Source organism: Parasteatoda tepidariorum, chromosome 2, assembly GCF_043381705.1.
Source record: "Parasteatoda tepidariorum isolate YZ-2023 chromosome 2, CAS_Ptep_4.0, whole genome shotgun sequence".
NCBI classification, from domain to species: Eukaryota; Metazoa; Arthropoda; class Arachnida; order Araneae; family Theridiidae; genus Parasteatoda; species Parasteatoda tepidariorum.
In genome coordinates this window covers 16229110-16245994 of record NC_092205.1, presented here as the reverse complement: position 1 = coordinate 16245994, position 16885 = coordinate 16229110, and the positions used below count along the sequence as shown (strand labels likewise).

Genomic DNA, 16885 nt, shown 5'->3' with positions numbered 1-16885 from the left:
TAAAGCATATAATTACTCTCATTTTAAATGTTTGAATTAGAAATCTTTGAATATATATTTTGAACAATATACATAATGAACTCTTGCGGAAGAGGCTGAAGTTGGAAACTAATTTTCTCATACATTCCTTTATCGAAATGAGATTTCTATGTATACTCATGTAGATCAACAGTGTTAACTTATTCCACACTTGATAAAGTTAACTTTTTTCACTTGAAAGTTTAATTTCTTTTGATAAATTATTTTTTTTGTACATATTTTCTTTTTTTAGTTTTAATCTTTCTGAGCCTTTTTTTTATTTCAATAGGAGAAAAAAGATAAATTATTACAACCTTTTGGATATTAAGAGATTAGATGTAAGGAATAGATCTGAGTTAGGCCAAATGCTCAACCTTTAGAACAAGAATAGATTTATACCAAAGACAGAAAAAACTGAGATAGTATATTTTTATTTATCACCCCTCCATGAAAAATACGACAATGAATAGATTTTGTAACTAAATTTTTTCCTTGGTGTTGCCATCTCCAATCTAATGTCCAACATCATTTGGAAACATCAACCGTATCTTTTTCTATTGCTGAATTCATTCAGAGGTATGAAGTTTGTCAGTAGACCAATTTTGTTGTTTCCTTTTGACTTGCAAAATTTTTAAATCAAAATAATCACGAATTCAGAAAAAAAATTACATTGGCAAAAGATATATTTTATGACCACGTTATAGATAGCAGCACGAAATAAAATGCTCGAAAATTGTGAAATAGTCGTAAAATAACCTACAAGAAAAATTAAAAGAGACAAAGGCAGGCAGAAAGAAAGCTTTTTTCATTTTAATTATGGATTGGCCATAATATACTAAGCATGCATTAAAATATTAAATGTTCATATAATATTATATATATATATTAATCAGAAAAAATTCTACTTAATACTTATATAACAAAAAATTGCTTCCAGGAAATTTTCTGGAAATATTTAAGACATCCATGCTTGTCTCAATATCTTAAACACTTCTATTTTGATTTGATAGAACTGATTCTTTTAAAAAACAATTAATATTTACCAAAAGAAAATATTAGGCAACTTAGCATTGTGGAATGAATTGCTTTTCATTTTCAGAACACAAAACATTAAAAATATTTTTATTAACAGTATAAAATTTACAAATATTTCCTTAATAACAATATTTAGTATTACAAAATTAAGAAAAATACTTAGCATATAGTCACAATAATATAAAAACACAAGTTATATTAAAATATAATCTCAACAAAAATATATAGCTTAGATTATTAACAGTGTAAAATTTACAAATAATTCCTTGATTACAATATTGAGTATTGCTAAATTAAGACAAATATTTAGCATATAGTCACATCAATATAATAAAACAAGTTATATTAAAATATAATCTGAATAAAAATATATAGCTTAGATTATTACCAATGTAAAATTTACAAATAATTTCTTGATTACAATATTTAGTAATACTAAATTAAGACAAATATTTAGCATATAGTCACAACAATGTAAAAAAAAAAACAAGTTACATTAAAACATAATCTCATCAAAGATATAAAATATATAGCTGTTGTAAATATATTTAAATTCATATATAATTTATAATTGTATATTTGCAGGAAATATTTATATTATAGTAAAAAGAGTAAGTCAATAAAGGCAAACAGATAATGTAATAAACGTTCCACAATTAAATTGGTGTGTATAATAAGTCTACTGGCATCACCTGAGATCAAATCCAGGACACTTGTGTTTGTAGCTGTATGTTCTAAACACTGGTGCAAGAGTACATATCTGAGAATTGTAATATTTTTGCTGCTTCAATGGGGAAAACGCTGCAAAAATTGGACCAAAATGCTTAAAATTTAAAACAAATTATAGACAGAGCTCATTCTAGACAGAGAAAAGGGCAGGGTGCAAAAGTTTAAAAAAAGGGCATTATTGTTCTAAAAAGGCAATAATTTCCTTCTATAGGCACTACACGTTCAATTAAAAGACATTGTCAATTAGTAAAAGAATTTTTATTTTACTAAAAGTAGCAAAGCAATCATATAAATTACTAATTTGTATCAATAAATTAACATATATATCGAGTTAATGAGCTAATTAGCTTAGTAATTTATTTAAAATGCATGCATATATTAATAAAATAATAAATGTTTTTAAGTGTCTGTAGTTATGATTTAATAATTAAAATGATTAATAATAATTATGGTTTAATGATAGTGGAAGTAACTGCAAACTTTCAAAGACAAGTGCAACAAGGGGTTGTGATGGATATTTTTCCCTTCCCATATAAATCTATGTATTGACAGCAATGACAAACTAAATAAAAAGAGTTGAAAATAACAAAAGTTTAGGAACTCCATAGCAGAGTTTGGGGGGGGGGATAAAGAAGGACTTAGGGAAAAAAGGGCAAAAAGAGTATAGACTCTATTACATCAGGGCACTAATTTACTTCAGGGGCAACAGGGTGGATTCTTTTGACTAAAAGGGCAGCAGGGCGCTGTGCCCTGCTTACCCTGCCTAGAATGAGCTCTGTTATAGATAAATGTGACATTGAGTCACCAAATCTTAATTTTTCGGTTGGGATTGTGACCTAGAAATTAGGCCGACACCCCTGAACCCTCTACTGTGACGCCTCACTGTCTGCCGACCTTCACGCCTGTGACCTTCGGCAGCCTTTGATGTCAGCACATGGTTTAGTTACTGTATGGTCACCGTTAGTGTTTAATTATGCTTAAATTTAAGGGGTTAGTCAACTCACTTCAATTCTCTCCTTAAGCAATTTTAGTGTTGCTTTTTAGGGAGTTTAACTTTCACTTCCGGCTGTTTATATAAATACCGCCCATTTTTTTGAGCGGGCAGCATTCGATATTTGTTAGCATTCAAAATCTACGATCCTTTAACAGGGATTTTTCATTTCCACCCTTTCCTCTCTTCGAGAGACGGAGTTTTTTTTTGTTTAATTACATGGAGGTCATTATTCCACCCCCCGTGGGTGCGTGAGCTGTCCGGCTCGGCTGTGCTGGAATTCCTTCGCCATGGATTAGTTGGTTTTCTTTCTTCCTTTGGTTTTTTAAAGTAAATCACAAGCGTAGTGAATCCGCATCTCGTGTGCCATGGTGTCTTTGACAAAAAAAAGGCATTCCAATTCATCAAATCAGCCTGGGATCGTGATTGAAAGATCTTGAGTTTCTCGAGTAAAGTGATGATGTGTTCCCTACCAAAGTGTGTGAATTTTCTTGAAAAACCGTGCTGTCTCCATACCATAAAAAAATCGATGTTGTGATTCCCTATGATGTGTTCTATCGAACCTTCTGCAGCAAATAAAAATAAAAGAATCTGTTTCAGTGGTAACCAGAACTCATTTATTCTGTTTCTTTTTTAACAACATTAGTTATTGTTTTTCAACATTTCAGACAGCTCAAAGTAAACCTGCAACAGGTATGTGGAACTCAATTACAATGACATATTGATCTTTTTGTGTGTTTTTCTTATTTCTAAGGGTTATTGCTTGAAATCTTTAAGTACTTTTTCACTTTTGGAGTAGTCACGCGCCATAATTAACTTGTCTTTTTATTTTTTTTCAACCTTGTAACAAAAGTAATTAATTAACTAAATTTATAATGTTTTTTCCAACTAATTTAACTGCAACATTTTGTACCTCACCAATGTGTATTTTTATGTTAGTTATTGAGGCACATCGCATAATTTAATAATATTTTATTTTCGGCCAACTTTTTTTTAAATTTTAACAACAGCAACTTCAAGTAACAATGACCCCACTGGTATTTAAGTTCAGATTAGTCCAATGAATCTTCTGAATAATTTAAATCTTCTGCTTCCTAAATGACAGTTACTTAGGTACAATGTTTCCCAAGGTAATTTAATTTTTTTATTTATCAGAAACTGTAAATAATCTCAACTATTGAAAATATTGGAAAACTCAAGTCAGATTTTGACATTCGTATTGTTAAGTGATACAATTATATTTACAGACTAAAATTATTGATAAATTTAAAAGTTATTTCAAAAATGAATATTATGAAATAGAGCATGACTTTTGACGGCTAAAATAATATCTTAACTCAATAACCAATTAAAATAATTAATAACCAATTATAAAATAATTAATAATTTAAATAACCAATTTAAGTGTTTTACTGCAAAATTTAATTTATTGAATTATGTCAAGAAAAATAGATTACTATATTTTAAATTGTGGGGAAAAAAATTGATGCTAGTAAATAGTTTAATTATGATACAAGAAAAAAAAAATATTTTAAGAACTTTAAAATAGGTTTTTCAGTTACTGTACCTTTTACTTTTTAATAAGATGCTGAGTAATAGTGAGATTTTCATTTAATTCAACATCTATCCCTTTTTTAAGTGAATCCAATTCATCATCATTTATGGAAGATGATGTAATATTGGGATCATCATTTCTACGACTAAAACCAAGCTTATCTGTAAGTTTTTTGCTTTCTCTTGCACTATTTGTTCTACCTGTTTTGAGACCAGGGTCTTTGCAGTTTTTTTCCAGCAACTCTGCTCTGTCATTTCCTCCAGGTTCCTCATCGACATCATCCTCCTTATTATTTTCACTCGATTCTTCTGAAGTATGTCCACTATCAGTTTCATCATTTTTCTTCAATTTTTTCAAAGCTGTGTGAGCACCAGCTACTAACGCACTGCCAGCTACGACAGCAGCTTGTGTACTTCCAGCCAATCCAGCAACTGCAGCACTTTGCATACTAGCAAAAACACTCCCAGATACAATAGTACCCCCAAGAAATGTACTCTGATAAGCAGCAGCCAAAGAACCTCCGACAACACCACCACCAGAAAAACCAATAAGAGGAAGAGCTGCGGCAGTCCCACCAAGAACAGCACCAGATATTGCAGTAGTTTTTAAAGCAAACCCTAAAGAAAAAAAATTATAAATTAACTGAAATGAATGTGGGGTTTAATGGCACTAAGTTTTAGTAAGATTTGCTATGCCAAACTAATAATTAAAAGTAGATAATTAAGTTTATTTAAGTAAGAGAAAAACTATATAACTGCTGTTACTAAGTCTGAGTAGGAAAAAGAGCTTCAGCAAATATCAGGATCATGGGCCTAGTGTTTATCTTATGAGGAAACTATAGCTAGGGACAAATCCTTCATGGCAAATTCTCTTTCATTGACATAATTTAGAATTTAAAGTTTAGAGAAAAGTGAGTTTAAGTAAATCTAAATTAAAATGATATTTAAATGTTTTGTTCAAGTAAACCATTTGTTCAGCATGTGGTTTCAAATACTGAAAAAATGGTTTAAAAACATCAAAATGCAAAAAAAAAAAAAAAATGACAGGATTACACAGTGGGCTCTATTATCACAAAGACCATTTAGCTTTGTGGTTTTACTCATGATATCATTTTAGGTAGAAGTAGAACTGCCTTAATCTAATAAAAGCAGCAAATAAAGTAAGTCTCACTATTATTATTTTTTAAAAAAAGAAAATTTATGGCATAAATAAAATCTACCACAATTTCAACAAGCTTGTGGTAGATAGTTAGAAGTTAGAAAGAGTTTTCAGTTTCATCTACCTTGGTTCAACTATCAATGACAGGAACAATACTAGAAATTAAAGGAAACAAATGTTTTTACTTATACCAAAACTTATTTAAGGACAAACTTTTTATGAAGAAAATCAAGTTGAAGATCTATAAAACAGTCATTAGATCTACATATGGCAGTAAAACTTGGACTCTTAATAAATAAAGAAGAATCAAATCAACTAATAAATGGAAAACTTTGAGAAGAAATTTTTGACCAATTCAAGTAAATAATATATAGTGGCGGTACCATTTAACTCAGGCAAAAAACATAATTTGAATTAGTAAATTCAGATGTCTGAATTTGCTGGGATACATTGAAAGATTAAGTGGTAATAGAAATTGGCAAAAACTTTTGAACTGGAAACTTTTGAACTAGCGATCAATAGGAACACCGAAAAAAAAAAATGGTTTAAAGATGCTATTAAAGATCTAACCACTTTAAATATGAAAAGCTAAAAGTCGAAAACCAAAATGATTTATTTTGGCCAGTCAAAGCTCAAAGCGGTCTGTAGAGTAAATGTAGAAAAGTAAGTAATGTTTTTGACAGGAAAATTATTTACAGAATGAGTTCACTCATACTTTGCTAAACGTTTCTGTAAGTTACACTTAGATTGGATATATATAGGATTGGATATAAGAATACAAAAATTACAATTGAAAATGTGCTTGAAAAGAAATTACAAATAAAAAACTTATGTTTCTGATTTGAAAATTAAACTTTTCATGGTTATAACTTAGTTACAACTAAAATGCTTTTTTTTAAAAAAGTAATAAAATTTTATCGCTTAAAATGAAAAAAAAAACGAAGATAAAAAAACAATGAAGAGTTTTTCTTTATTTTGTATTATTCGTTATTTCTTTAGATTAATATATTGAGCTCAAAGCGAAAATTAAAGATAAAAATAAAATCAAAATAGCATCGATTTCAAAGTAACAGTAGACAACTAAAATTAATTGAAAAGAAAGATTAAATCCCAACAGACAAAAAAAAAAGAAAAAAAAAACCTAGAAGACTNAAAAATCGAAAAAAAAACTTGACAAAATAATACAGAACGATTGCTAAGTAACAGAAGTCCTATTGGAACTAATTTACAAGAATTTTTTATTTATAACAATGGCTTATTTTAAAAACCAATGCAAAAAAAAATCCTTTTCAAACACCTCTCTTGATGGGGCTAATTAAAATTTTTAAACAGTTTATTGGATCAGGGATTAAAATTGCTCGCTATAGTTTACGTCTAAATTTCAGAATCCTAGCACAAACGGTTCTGGAGTTATGAGAGATCTAGCAACATGTTCTCACACCGTGGGCTGACCGAATTACTGAGTAAACACAAAAATTTAATAACAAAAATAAAATAGATTTTCCAAATGGCATGCAAATAATTTAATTAAGTTGGGAAAAAAGAAATTGCAAAAGGATTACAAAAAATTATAGTAACTTATGAGGAAAAAAAAATACCATGCTAATTAATGAAGCCATTAATAAGATATAAAGTAAGTTGTATTTAAAACAATGAGTTTAAACATAGTTTGTTTTTTCCTTGTTAACAAACCATTAACTGACTCCCACGGATTTTAAATAGTTGAAAATAAAAAATTACCCATGAATATTGGCAAAGAGCAGAATTAATTGTGATCCAAATATAAAAGTACACAGTACATTTTTAATTTTTTACATAGAGGGATACCCAAATTAATACTTACATCCAACATCCTTCAAGGTACTACTTTCAGCATCCTGAAACAAATAGAATAATTAGCAAAAATTAATAAATAATTAGTCATACTGATAACAATTTAATTCACATCATAATTTCAGGGCTCCCAAAGGGGGAAAGAGGCCTATTTGTAGTTAAAAAAAGTAATTAGAAAGACCATTTAGGTTTTCAAAATTTTTTAGGATGACCATTAAAATTTTTAAAAATTTAAGAAAATCATTAATATTTAATAAGTCTTCCTTAATAAAATAATAAAAAATAGTTTGAACAGAATTATACCAACAAGAGAAAATTTTTACAATAAGTATCATAAAACAGAAATTTCAAAAAATAAACAGTAAAGTCAGAAATTTTAAAAAATTAAAAGATTCACTGAAGAAAAATTAAATAAAAACAAACCATGTGTAAGTTCTCAAATCTTATTTAATATTTTGCACATTTAAGACTTACAACAGAAATTGAGCAAATAAGAAGTATTAAAAAAAGTTAATTATGTGTAACAGAAAATAGTCAACTTAGAATAAGCGAGAATCAACTTTAGAGAAACTTTTATCGTTTTGTTATAAAGTAAAAAAAAATTTATTAAAGAAACTCTTTTTTATTCTTCCTCTCTTCTACTTTCTTCATCACACCTGGATAATTTCAGTCCCCAGAAAGTAACCATCATTAATAATTTTATCTGGTCTTATCTTATCAATAATCATATTATAATTTTTCAGTATTAACAGATAATGATGTGTCCTAAATTAAGTAGATAATTAACATCTAAATTAAATCATATTACATACATAAATAACTGAATAATCTCTTAAGTTTTAATTGATTATTGAAACCCAAACTGGATCAAACAATCAAATCACAATCCTCCATAAACACTAAAAATTTTAAAAATGTTTTCCTAGTTGAAGATAAGATTTAATATTGGTAATTTCAATAACTTTAGAAAAAAAAAATACATTGCCTAAACAATTATCAAAGATAAATTTCTAAAAGTCCCTTACTTCATCACATTGATAAATTTATGATGATTGATACATTAGTTTTAAATGGTTTTAGATAAAATGAAAACAGGATTGGTAATCAAATTTTTTAAAATGATACATCTTAATCATAAAAGATTTGTCACTACATTTGCTAATAATTTGTATTAGTAGATAAATGAGATATTTTAATTGATAATGCAAAAATATTTAAGTGCTGAAAATTCTGAAAACCACAAATTTGGTCAGATAAATAAAAAGCCTTAATATTCTTAGAGTAAATGGACAGCCCCTTAGGTGCAAATTTTGCGCTTTTAAAATTAAAGCTTAAAGACATGATACAGCAGGTTGTAAAAAAAATAAGATAAAACTTAAAAAACAGTTTTTACAAATTTTATGACATAAAAACAACTTTTCCGTGGAATCATTACGGTAAATAAAATATAAACTAAATTGATATATATTTTTATAAACATATGCTTAGTAATTTTATTTCAAACTGTATGATACTGGCAAATATTAAATCTTGTTGCTAAATAAAAAATTAGTATTTGGACAAATAAGGCATAAGAAAGATTGAAAGTCTTTTGTATCATTATAAAATATAATATATCATAATGAAGAAATAAAATCATTTCATTAAAATAGATTGAAAAAAAAGTTAGGATTGAATTTTATTGTACTTTAATACAGCCTATTTAAGAATTTCTAATCGAAAATTCATTACCACATACAACTTAAAAAACATTTAGTTACAAAAAAACAGAAGTAATTAAAAATTAACGTTTTTATGTGCATTATGCGAGTGCATATCCAGGAACTAAGAAGTGGTTAGGATGGAGTGTCAAATGACAAAAAGTGGTGGTGACGAATTAAGGTAATTTAGGTGGCCACTTTGTTTTATTTATTTGCCATGTGGCATGTGACAACCGCTAATCTTGCATGTAATTCTATTTTTACATTTAGTTTCTTGCCCAATTGTTACCAAAATTCGGCAACTATTTTGACTCGGGAAAAAAATACATTTAATGTATTTTTTTCCCGAGCATTTTTTCAGCAACAAGGTTTTAAATTATTTTAGAAATGCTTTAAAAACAGGTATTAAATTTTTATCATATGAGTTCTCTCCACTGCTGTATTTGTGATTTTTTTTTTTTAGAATATTGTTGTGTTGAAGTACCAATATAGAAATCTTTATATCAAGTTAATTGGGAATCTGTTCAAAAATCTTTGTACCAACCATTTTTTTATTTTTTATTATTATACGAAATAGAGAAAAACTAATTAGTTGAGCAAGAAAATATAACTTTTCAGAACTCTTCAAAGCAGGTTAAATTGTAATATTTTTTTTAATTCATGTAATTTAATTTGAAAGTTCTGCTGGCAAGAAATTTTTTTATTATTTACTTAAGTAGCTTGATAATTAAAAATCATTCATAACTGTTTGTATCAACATATTTTAGCAGAAATTATAAAATCCATTTTGAGAATAAAATATTCTGTTAGAAACTATAAATAGTGATATAACTTCTGTTTAAATAAATGTTCACAAAAAACTTACATTTTTATCTTTTTTATCATCAGACATCTTTATTAGACTAAATTTTCCCCTAAAAATATAATCAAAATTAGGTAAGTTTGTGTGTAATATACATTCACATGAAGTAATATTCTAAACTAATCTGACCACAGTTTATTTTTTATTTTTTCTTTCAGCATACATATGAGTCGATAATGTTTTTAAATAAATAATCTCTACTCATGTAAATTTCTGAAATGGAATACATTTCTGAATCTTTTAAATCTTTAATATATTCTTTCTTACGGAAATTACACATAAAATTATTCCAACAAACTTGATTCTGCATCATAATTTACTTGTAAGTGTCGTTCCTAAATGTAGGGAAAAATGTTGTAATTTTGATCAATTTAAACTTTATATTATTTTTTCACAACAATTTAAAAAACAATACATTTTACATTTACTGTAAAAAATTTTTGTAAAATAAAGAATGTCAAGAACATTTTTTAAAAAAAATTGGTCCAAAGCACAACATGGTACTGCATCTTCGTGAATTACATTTATTTTGATTTCTCTGCTACTGAGCTTGTTTATTAATTGAATGTAGGCATTAAAGTAATTAAAACTTCCTTGGCTTATTTTATTTTAGCTTGCATAAGCTAAAGTAAGTCCAATTAAAAATTCATAAATGTAATATTAAATAATATTTTGTTGAAATATATTCTAAAAATCCTTAATAAAAATTATAAATTACACATGTTATGAGTGTGTGGGGAATTTATTATCGACTATGTTAACCTTCCAATGTGGCGTAACTACCACTACAAATACCAAATAACTAGTATATAAGACATGTTAACTCGATTCTATATTGGGGCACCTTTTAATCAGGGTTGGCAGGTTTTTGACATGTGACAGTTTAAACCATGGTTTAAACCGTCACGTCAAAAACCTCACTGTCAAAAATGTCGAAAATGTCAAAAACCTATATTCATATGTGAAATTTAATTAATACATAAAATTTATATATTTTTTATAAAGGATAGTGTTTCTAAATATGTTCTAGAAAAAATAAATTTAAAATTTTGAAGAAACACTTATATTTTGAATAGTAACCAAAATCTTGTACTTTTGAAAACTCACATCTTTTGTAATATTATGTATTCATTTTCATGTGTTATTGAAAATCTGCAGTGATATTATTAAGAAATTTATTTATAACCAAATTTAGTGTATAGTATAGATTATACTAAAAATTAGACATTTTTAAAGATAAACATTAGCAGTTTTGTACATTAGACATCTTCTTTTAAAGAAAAATCTTTTTAATATTCTTTTAAATCTTCTTAATAATCTTTTTAACATAAGACAATACAAATTTAAGTGCTTTCTGTTAAATACACAGAGTAGTTAGTGTCGATTTACAGTATATTCAGCCTATTCATTTACTATGCTGAAAATTTAGTTTATCCAAATACTTGTGAATTTCATTTTGCTGAATACTATATAGTTTTGTTGAATATCTAAATATTCAGCTGTTGAATAATTACTTCTTGCTTTCAAGATATGCATTATTTGTATTCTTAATACAAGTGGAGAAAAAAAAATTAAGAGATAAAAATTGTTTTAAAATGATAAGTGTAATAATTATAAATAAATATAATAAACAATATGAATTATATTTATCATTATTCACAAATATAACTACTTTTAAATTCAAATTAACATACTGGATAATAAAGATATTCGGTATAACATTAAAATTTTTTTTCATACACTTGTATCAAGTTTGTATTTATACAACATAACTTGTAAGTTCCTTATAAATATTAGTTATATGTTCCTTATATGTCAAAAATGCATAGTAATAAACTTTTAATTTTCTTAAGTATCAAAAAGAAAAAAAATTTTTTTAAATATAAATATTTAAACAATTTTTGTGCAAAATTTTTCTGCACATGCATTTGAATATAAATTTCTGAGATTTTAAATCTGTTATTTTACCTTAATTTTAATTAAAAAATATTTTAAAACCTGCTGATTACCTATAGTATAATTAAATTTTAATATAATGCATGGCAACTGTTGGTAGTTTTGAAGTTTATATATTTTCTTGGCAAACTTCAGTTTTTGACATTTTTGACGGGTTTTTGACGGTTTAAACCAGTATTATACCCTTGTCATGTCAAAAACCACTTTTTGACGTCAAAAACCACTTTTTGACGTCAAAAACCCAACCCTGCTTTTAATAGATGAAGGTTGACATTGTCGATAATAAATTCCCCACAGGTGCAAGCTTGGTAGTATGCAAAATAAAACAATAAATAAAAAAATCAGGAGATTAATTATATTAATATACATGTGCAGACTAATTTTAAAAAGATCAAACAACTATAAAACGTTTAGTTTGCACTACTTAAGTATAATAAAAACAAATTTTATCTTAAAAGAATAATAAAATATACTATTTTTAAATTATATATATATATATATGGATTTATCTCTGTTACACATATCTAAACATGTCATCATAAATCTATGTTAATGTTCTCTGAACAAATTGTAATAGTAATGGCATTTATCATCTTCAAAAAGTTGAGGTAAAATATGGTTTATGATTAATGGTTATGCATGAAGAGAAGTTCATGTCTTTGAATTGTATTTCTTTTTTTAATTTAGTCAATTAAAATTACAATGGAAAATATGATGTAAAAACAAAAACATAAAGCAATGCATTTTTTAAGAAGCATACTCAGCTATAGTCTAAGAAAAATAAATAATGTATACCACGAAATTATTATTTTTTTTTAACTACAACACAGCATGTAATTTTACAACAGGTGAATAAAAATTGGAAATATCTTTATCTTCAAAAGTAAAATGAAATAACTAAACATATTTAATATTCATTATTTTCTGAAAACAAAAATTAACGCAGGAAATAGCTGTCAAACCAATGAAATATGTATGTGAAATAAATAAAGCAAATGCATGACAAACAAACAATTTACATAATACTTCATTTAATTTTTTTAAAAAATGCGAAAAATCATTGTTACAGATTGATGCCAAAGTAAATACGTTTTGAAAAAAGAATAAACGTTTGGATCATAGAATATGTTAAAAAATTACAAGAATATTACTTGTAGTTTAATAGTATTCTTGTTGTAATGGTTTTTGTTTTCGGCAGGCAACGCCAACAAATAACAAAACAGAAAATATCTCCAACTGGGAAGAGGAGGAGAGGGAAGAACCGGTCTTCTAGATGTTGTCCCAGATGACGTTTTCGACCGTTTCGCGATTTTAATGTTGTTTCCTGTTTCAATTGATTTGCTCTTCTTTTTTTATTTTTGAAAGTGCTGTTTCCAAATAAAATAAAAAGTTATTCATACTTTTTGTCTTTAACTCTTCATATACTAATTTTTTATTCTTATGCTGTACTTTTGCATTTTATTGTACTATAATGTCACGTTTTATATTCAAAATATATACGTCTCTACTCATAGAATATCTGTAATAGTTTTGTAACTATGCAATTGATAATGTTTTTCTTTCAAAAATGGGACGTGAGACAAATTACAGTATGAAACACTTGGTTTGCGCTAAAATAGCGTTGTGAAAGTGTGAAAGCGCCGATTTCGAATCAAGTGACGCAGATCACTGATTTGAATCCTGTGATTTTGATTTGTGTATCAAGTCAAGGGATTCAAATCAGTCAAACAATTCAGATCAGTGATGCGAATCAAGTGATTCAAATCATGTGATTCGGAATATTATTAAGAAAAAAGTAATTCGGATCACTATCCGAAGCCATTGATTTCAGATCAGTGATTAAAATCATGCAATTCGGATTAGTATTCGAATCAAGAGATTCAAATCATGAGATTCGAATCCCTCATTCTTAATGAGTGAATTAGATCACTATTCAAGTCAAGTGATTTCAGATCAGTGATACAAATGATGCGATTTGGATCACAATTTGAATGAAGTGATTCGGATCACTATTCGAATGAAGCGAGTTCAGATAATTGATACTAATTATGTGATTCCGATCACTGATTCGAATCAAGTGACTCAACCCAGCGATTTGGATTCGATTATATTCGAATCAAGTAAATTAGATTACTGATTCGAATGATGTGATTCTGATCAATGATTCGAAATAAGTTATTCAAATCCTGTGATTCGGATCACTGATTCGAACCATGCGATTCAGATCACTATTCGAATCAAGTGATCCAAATCAGTGTTTCTAATCATGTTATTCAGATTTCTGATTCAAACCATACGATTAGGGTCGATGATTCGAATCCCTGATTCTTATCAAGTTATTCGGATCATTGATTCGAATAAGGCGATTTGGATCACTACTTGAATCAAGTGATTAAGATCAGTCATTCGAATCATGTGTTTCGGATCACTGCTTTAAATGTCTGATTCTTGTAAAGTGATTCGATTTATGCGTTTCGGATCACAATTCGAATCAATTGATTCATATCCTGTGATTAGAATCAATGATTCAAATCACCGATTCTTATAAAAGTGATTCGGATTACTGATTCGATTCATGCGTTTTGGTTCACTATTTGAATCAAGTGATTCAGATCAGTGATTCGAATACTGCGATTTGGATCACTATTTGAATCAAGTGCTTAAGATCAGTAATTCGAATTAATGATTCAAATCATGTGTTTCGGATCATTGCTTCAAATGTCTGATTCTTGTAAAGTGATTTGATTCATGCGCTTCGGATTACAATTCGAATCAATGGTTCAAATCACCGATTCTTATGAAGTGATTCGGATCATTGATTCGATTCATGCGTTTGGGTTCACAATTTGAATCAAGTGATTCGGGATTTATATTAAGTGACTCAGATCAGTGATTCGAATCAAGTGATTCAGATCTCAATTCGAATAGAGTATTTTAGATCACTAATTTTAATAACATGATTTAATCACTTAAATGCGAATCACTTGATTCGAATGGAATGCTCACAACACTATTCACTTAGATTCTAAGTAAAGTTGACTTACCTAACACTATTTTTCCCTTTATCATATGTCGATAGAAAAAAATTATTAAATTTTTTATTAATGAATTCTTTCAAGTAAAAAAATATACTTATACCCTTCCAATAATTGTTTTATATATGTTTTTAAAGTGCTGGGATAGCCTGGTTGGCAGAACACCGGACTCACGTTCGTGAGAACGGGAGTTCGAATTCAGCCAACATGAAGGACTTTTTTACCCCGACAGATTTAACGTGCACCAGCCACCATTTACTACACTGGGTGTCTTCGACTGGCTGGATTCGAACTCCTGTTCTCAAAACTAATTATACGCCTGGGATTACTGAATTGGACACTGATCATTCTCTGGTTCAAGTAAAAATTACGATCTCTAGATAAATGAATGGGTCTGCCCTATAAACGGGTGTGGCGTGTTTGTGGCAGAAGTCGAATTCTTTACCATAGATGGCACCACTGGAAAAACAAGAACAATCGCACCTCCTCTGCCTTAATAGGCGACGACAACAACAACATATGTGGTTAAATGCTATAAATACTTTTAAATCTGGAATTATTTTTCTTCCCTTTTTTGAAGTGACTACAGATTTCTTACTTAGGATAGATTGAGAAAACTATCAGTACCAGAAAAAAACTAACGGGTGTGTTGCTCATACATTTTTTGTCTGATTATTATATATAATCACTAACACTTCTTTTGGTACATATGAGAAAACCACATTACTCGGTATACTTGACTTGTATTATCTACACTAACTTTTTCTCAAAAAGTTACGGGATAATGCACAGTATCAACTTACACTGTTGTTTTTCAAAGGTAAAGGGCCATTGTTTGGTATTATATATTTAGATATACTTTTAAGATTATGATTCATTGTCTGATCTTTGCTAACATATATTAAAAGGGAAATTCCTACATAAAAGCTTTAGAGTAATAATAATTAAAAAGAAAATAAATGGTTTAACTAAAATTGATGTAAGTACAGAACGCAAAAAAAAAAAAAAAAAAANCCCAGAATAACTTTTGATCTAGTTATCGGGTTCTTCACGCTCTAAGACTTAATAGTATTATACATAACCTATATACAATAACAAATTCGTCATAATAAAATCAAGAAAAAAAATATGAGAAGTTTTAAAAAGATAAAAAAAATATGAAAACGTTTTTTTTTCTATAAGTTAACAGTGAAAAACTTCCATTTGTATACCATATCACTAAGCGATTCTATTGGTTTTTTTTAAAATTTCCTCATTTTTTTTCTAGTGTCCCAAAAACATTTCAAACCTCGTTATTGTTCCTTCACACTTACATATTGATATATACCACCTTATATGCATAATTTTTTACAAAAAGAATTAAAAATGTATATTAAGGGTGGTCATTTATAGTCTGATATTAAGAAAATATATTTAGTTCTAATATATTTTCCCTCATCATCGTGTATTAAGAATTAGAAATTACTGTAACAAAATTTTAAAGGGAAAAAAAAAAAAAGAGAGAACAAGAAACTTCTTAGTTTTTAATTAGAGTTATTTAATAAATAACTCAAACTATCTTAATTGTTAGAAATCTAAACAATCTTGTAGCTTTTGATTAAAGATATTGCAATTTAAAATGTTCGAGCTGATAAATCATTTAGATCAAAAGTTAAACTTTTTAGTAGTGTAGATCATCAATGTTGAAAAAAAAAAAAAAGAAACTTTGATGCTTATGAATTATAACAAGTAACAACAATTTTGATTTAAAAAGAAAAAAAACTTTGTTACATTCACTCTTAGCTCAAAAACAAATGATAAAAGTTTTAAAAAATATTAAAAGTATTTTTAGCACTGTCTCTCCTACACCAAAGAGTCAGTATCTGTACTGAAAATAAATAGCTTTAGTCTCAAGAGCCAACCCCGAGTACTATGCAGCACACAACAGCCCACTTTCAGGCAACGGTCTATGGGTTGGGAATGTTGATTTAGATAATCAGTTAAATAATAATAACTTTTTATTGAGAAAAAGTG

At 27.7% G+C, this 16885-nt stretch overlaps 1 protein-coding gene across 1 annotated transcript; it reads right to left on the bottom strand.

The window, feature by feature from the left end:
- Window positions 1-1123: 1123 nt before the first annotated feature.
- Window positions 1124-13156, bottom strand: LOC107454833 (interferon alpha-inducible protein 27-like protein 2). The gene is made up of 5 exons (XM_071177205.1): window positions 12989-13156; window positions 9885-9933; window positions 7330-7363; window positions 4529-4945; window positions 1124-1854 (listed from the first exon to the last, which is right to left on the bottom strand). The coding sequence occupies exons 2-5, from the start codon at window positions 9909-9911 to the stop codon at window positions 1742-1744; spliced, it is 591 nt and encodes a 196-aa protein (XP_071033306.1). The 5' UTR covers window positions 9912-9933; window positions 12989-13156; the 3' UTR covers window positions 1124-1741.
- Window positions 13157-16885: the final 3729 nt, after the last annotated feature.

Coding starts and splice junctions, on each gene's coding strand:
- LOC107454833 (XM_071177205.1), bottom strand. CDS start 9,911: ATGTCTGATGATAAAAAAGATAAAAAT. Junction 7,364..9,884: donor ATGATAAAAAAGATAAAAAT/GTAAGTTTTTTG, acceptor TATTTGTTTCAG/GATGCTGAAAGTAGTACCTT. Junction 4,946..7,329: donor TACCTTGAAGGATGTTGGAT/GTAAGTATTAAT, acceptor TTTTTTCTTTAG/GGTTTGCTTTAAAAACTACT.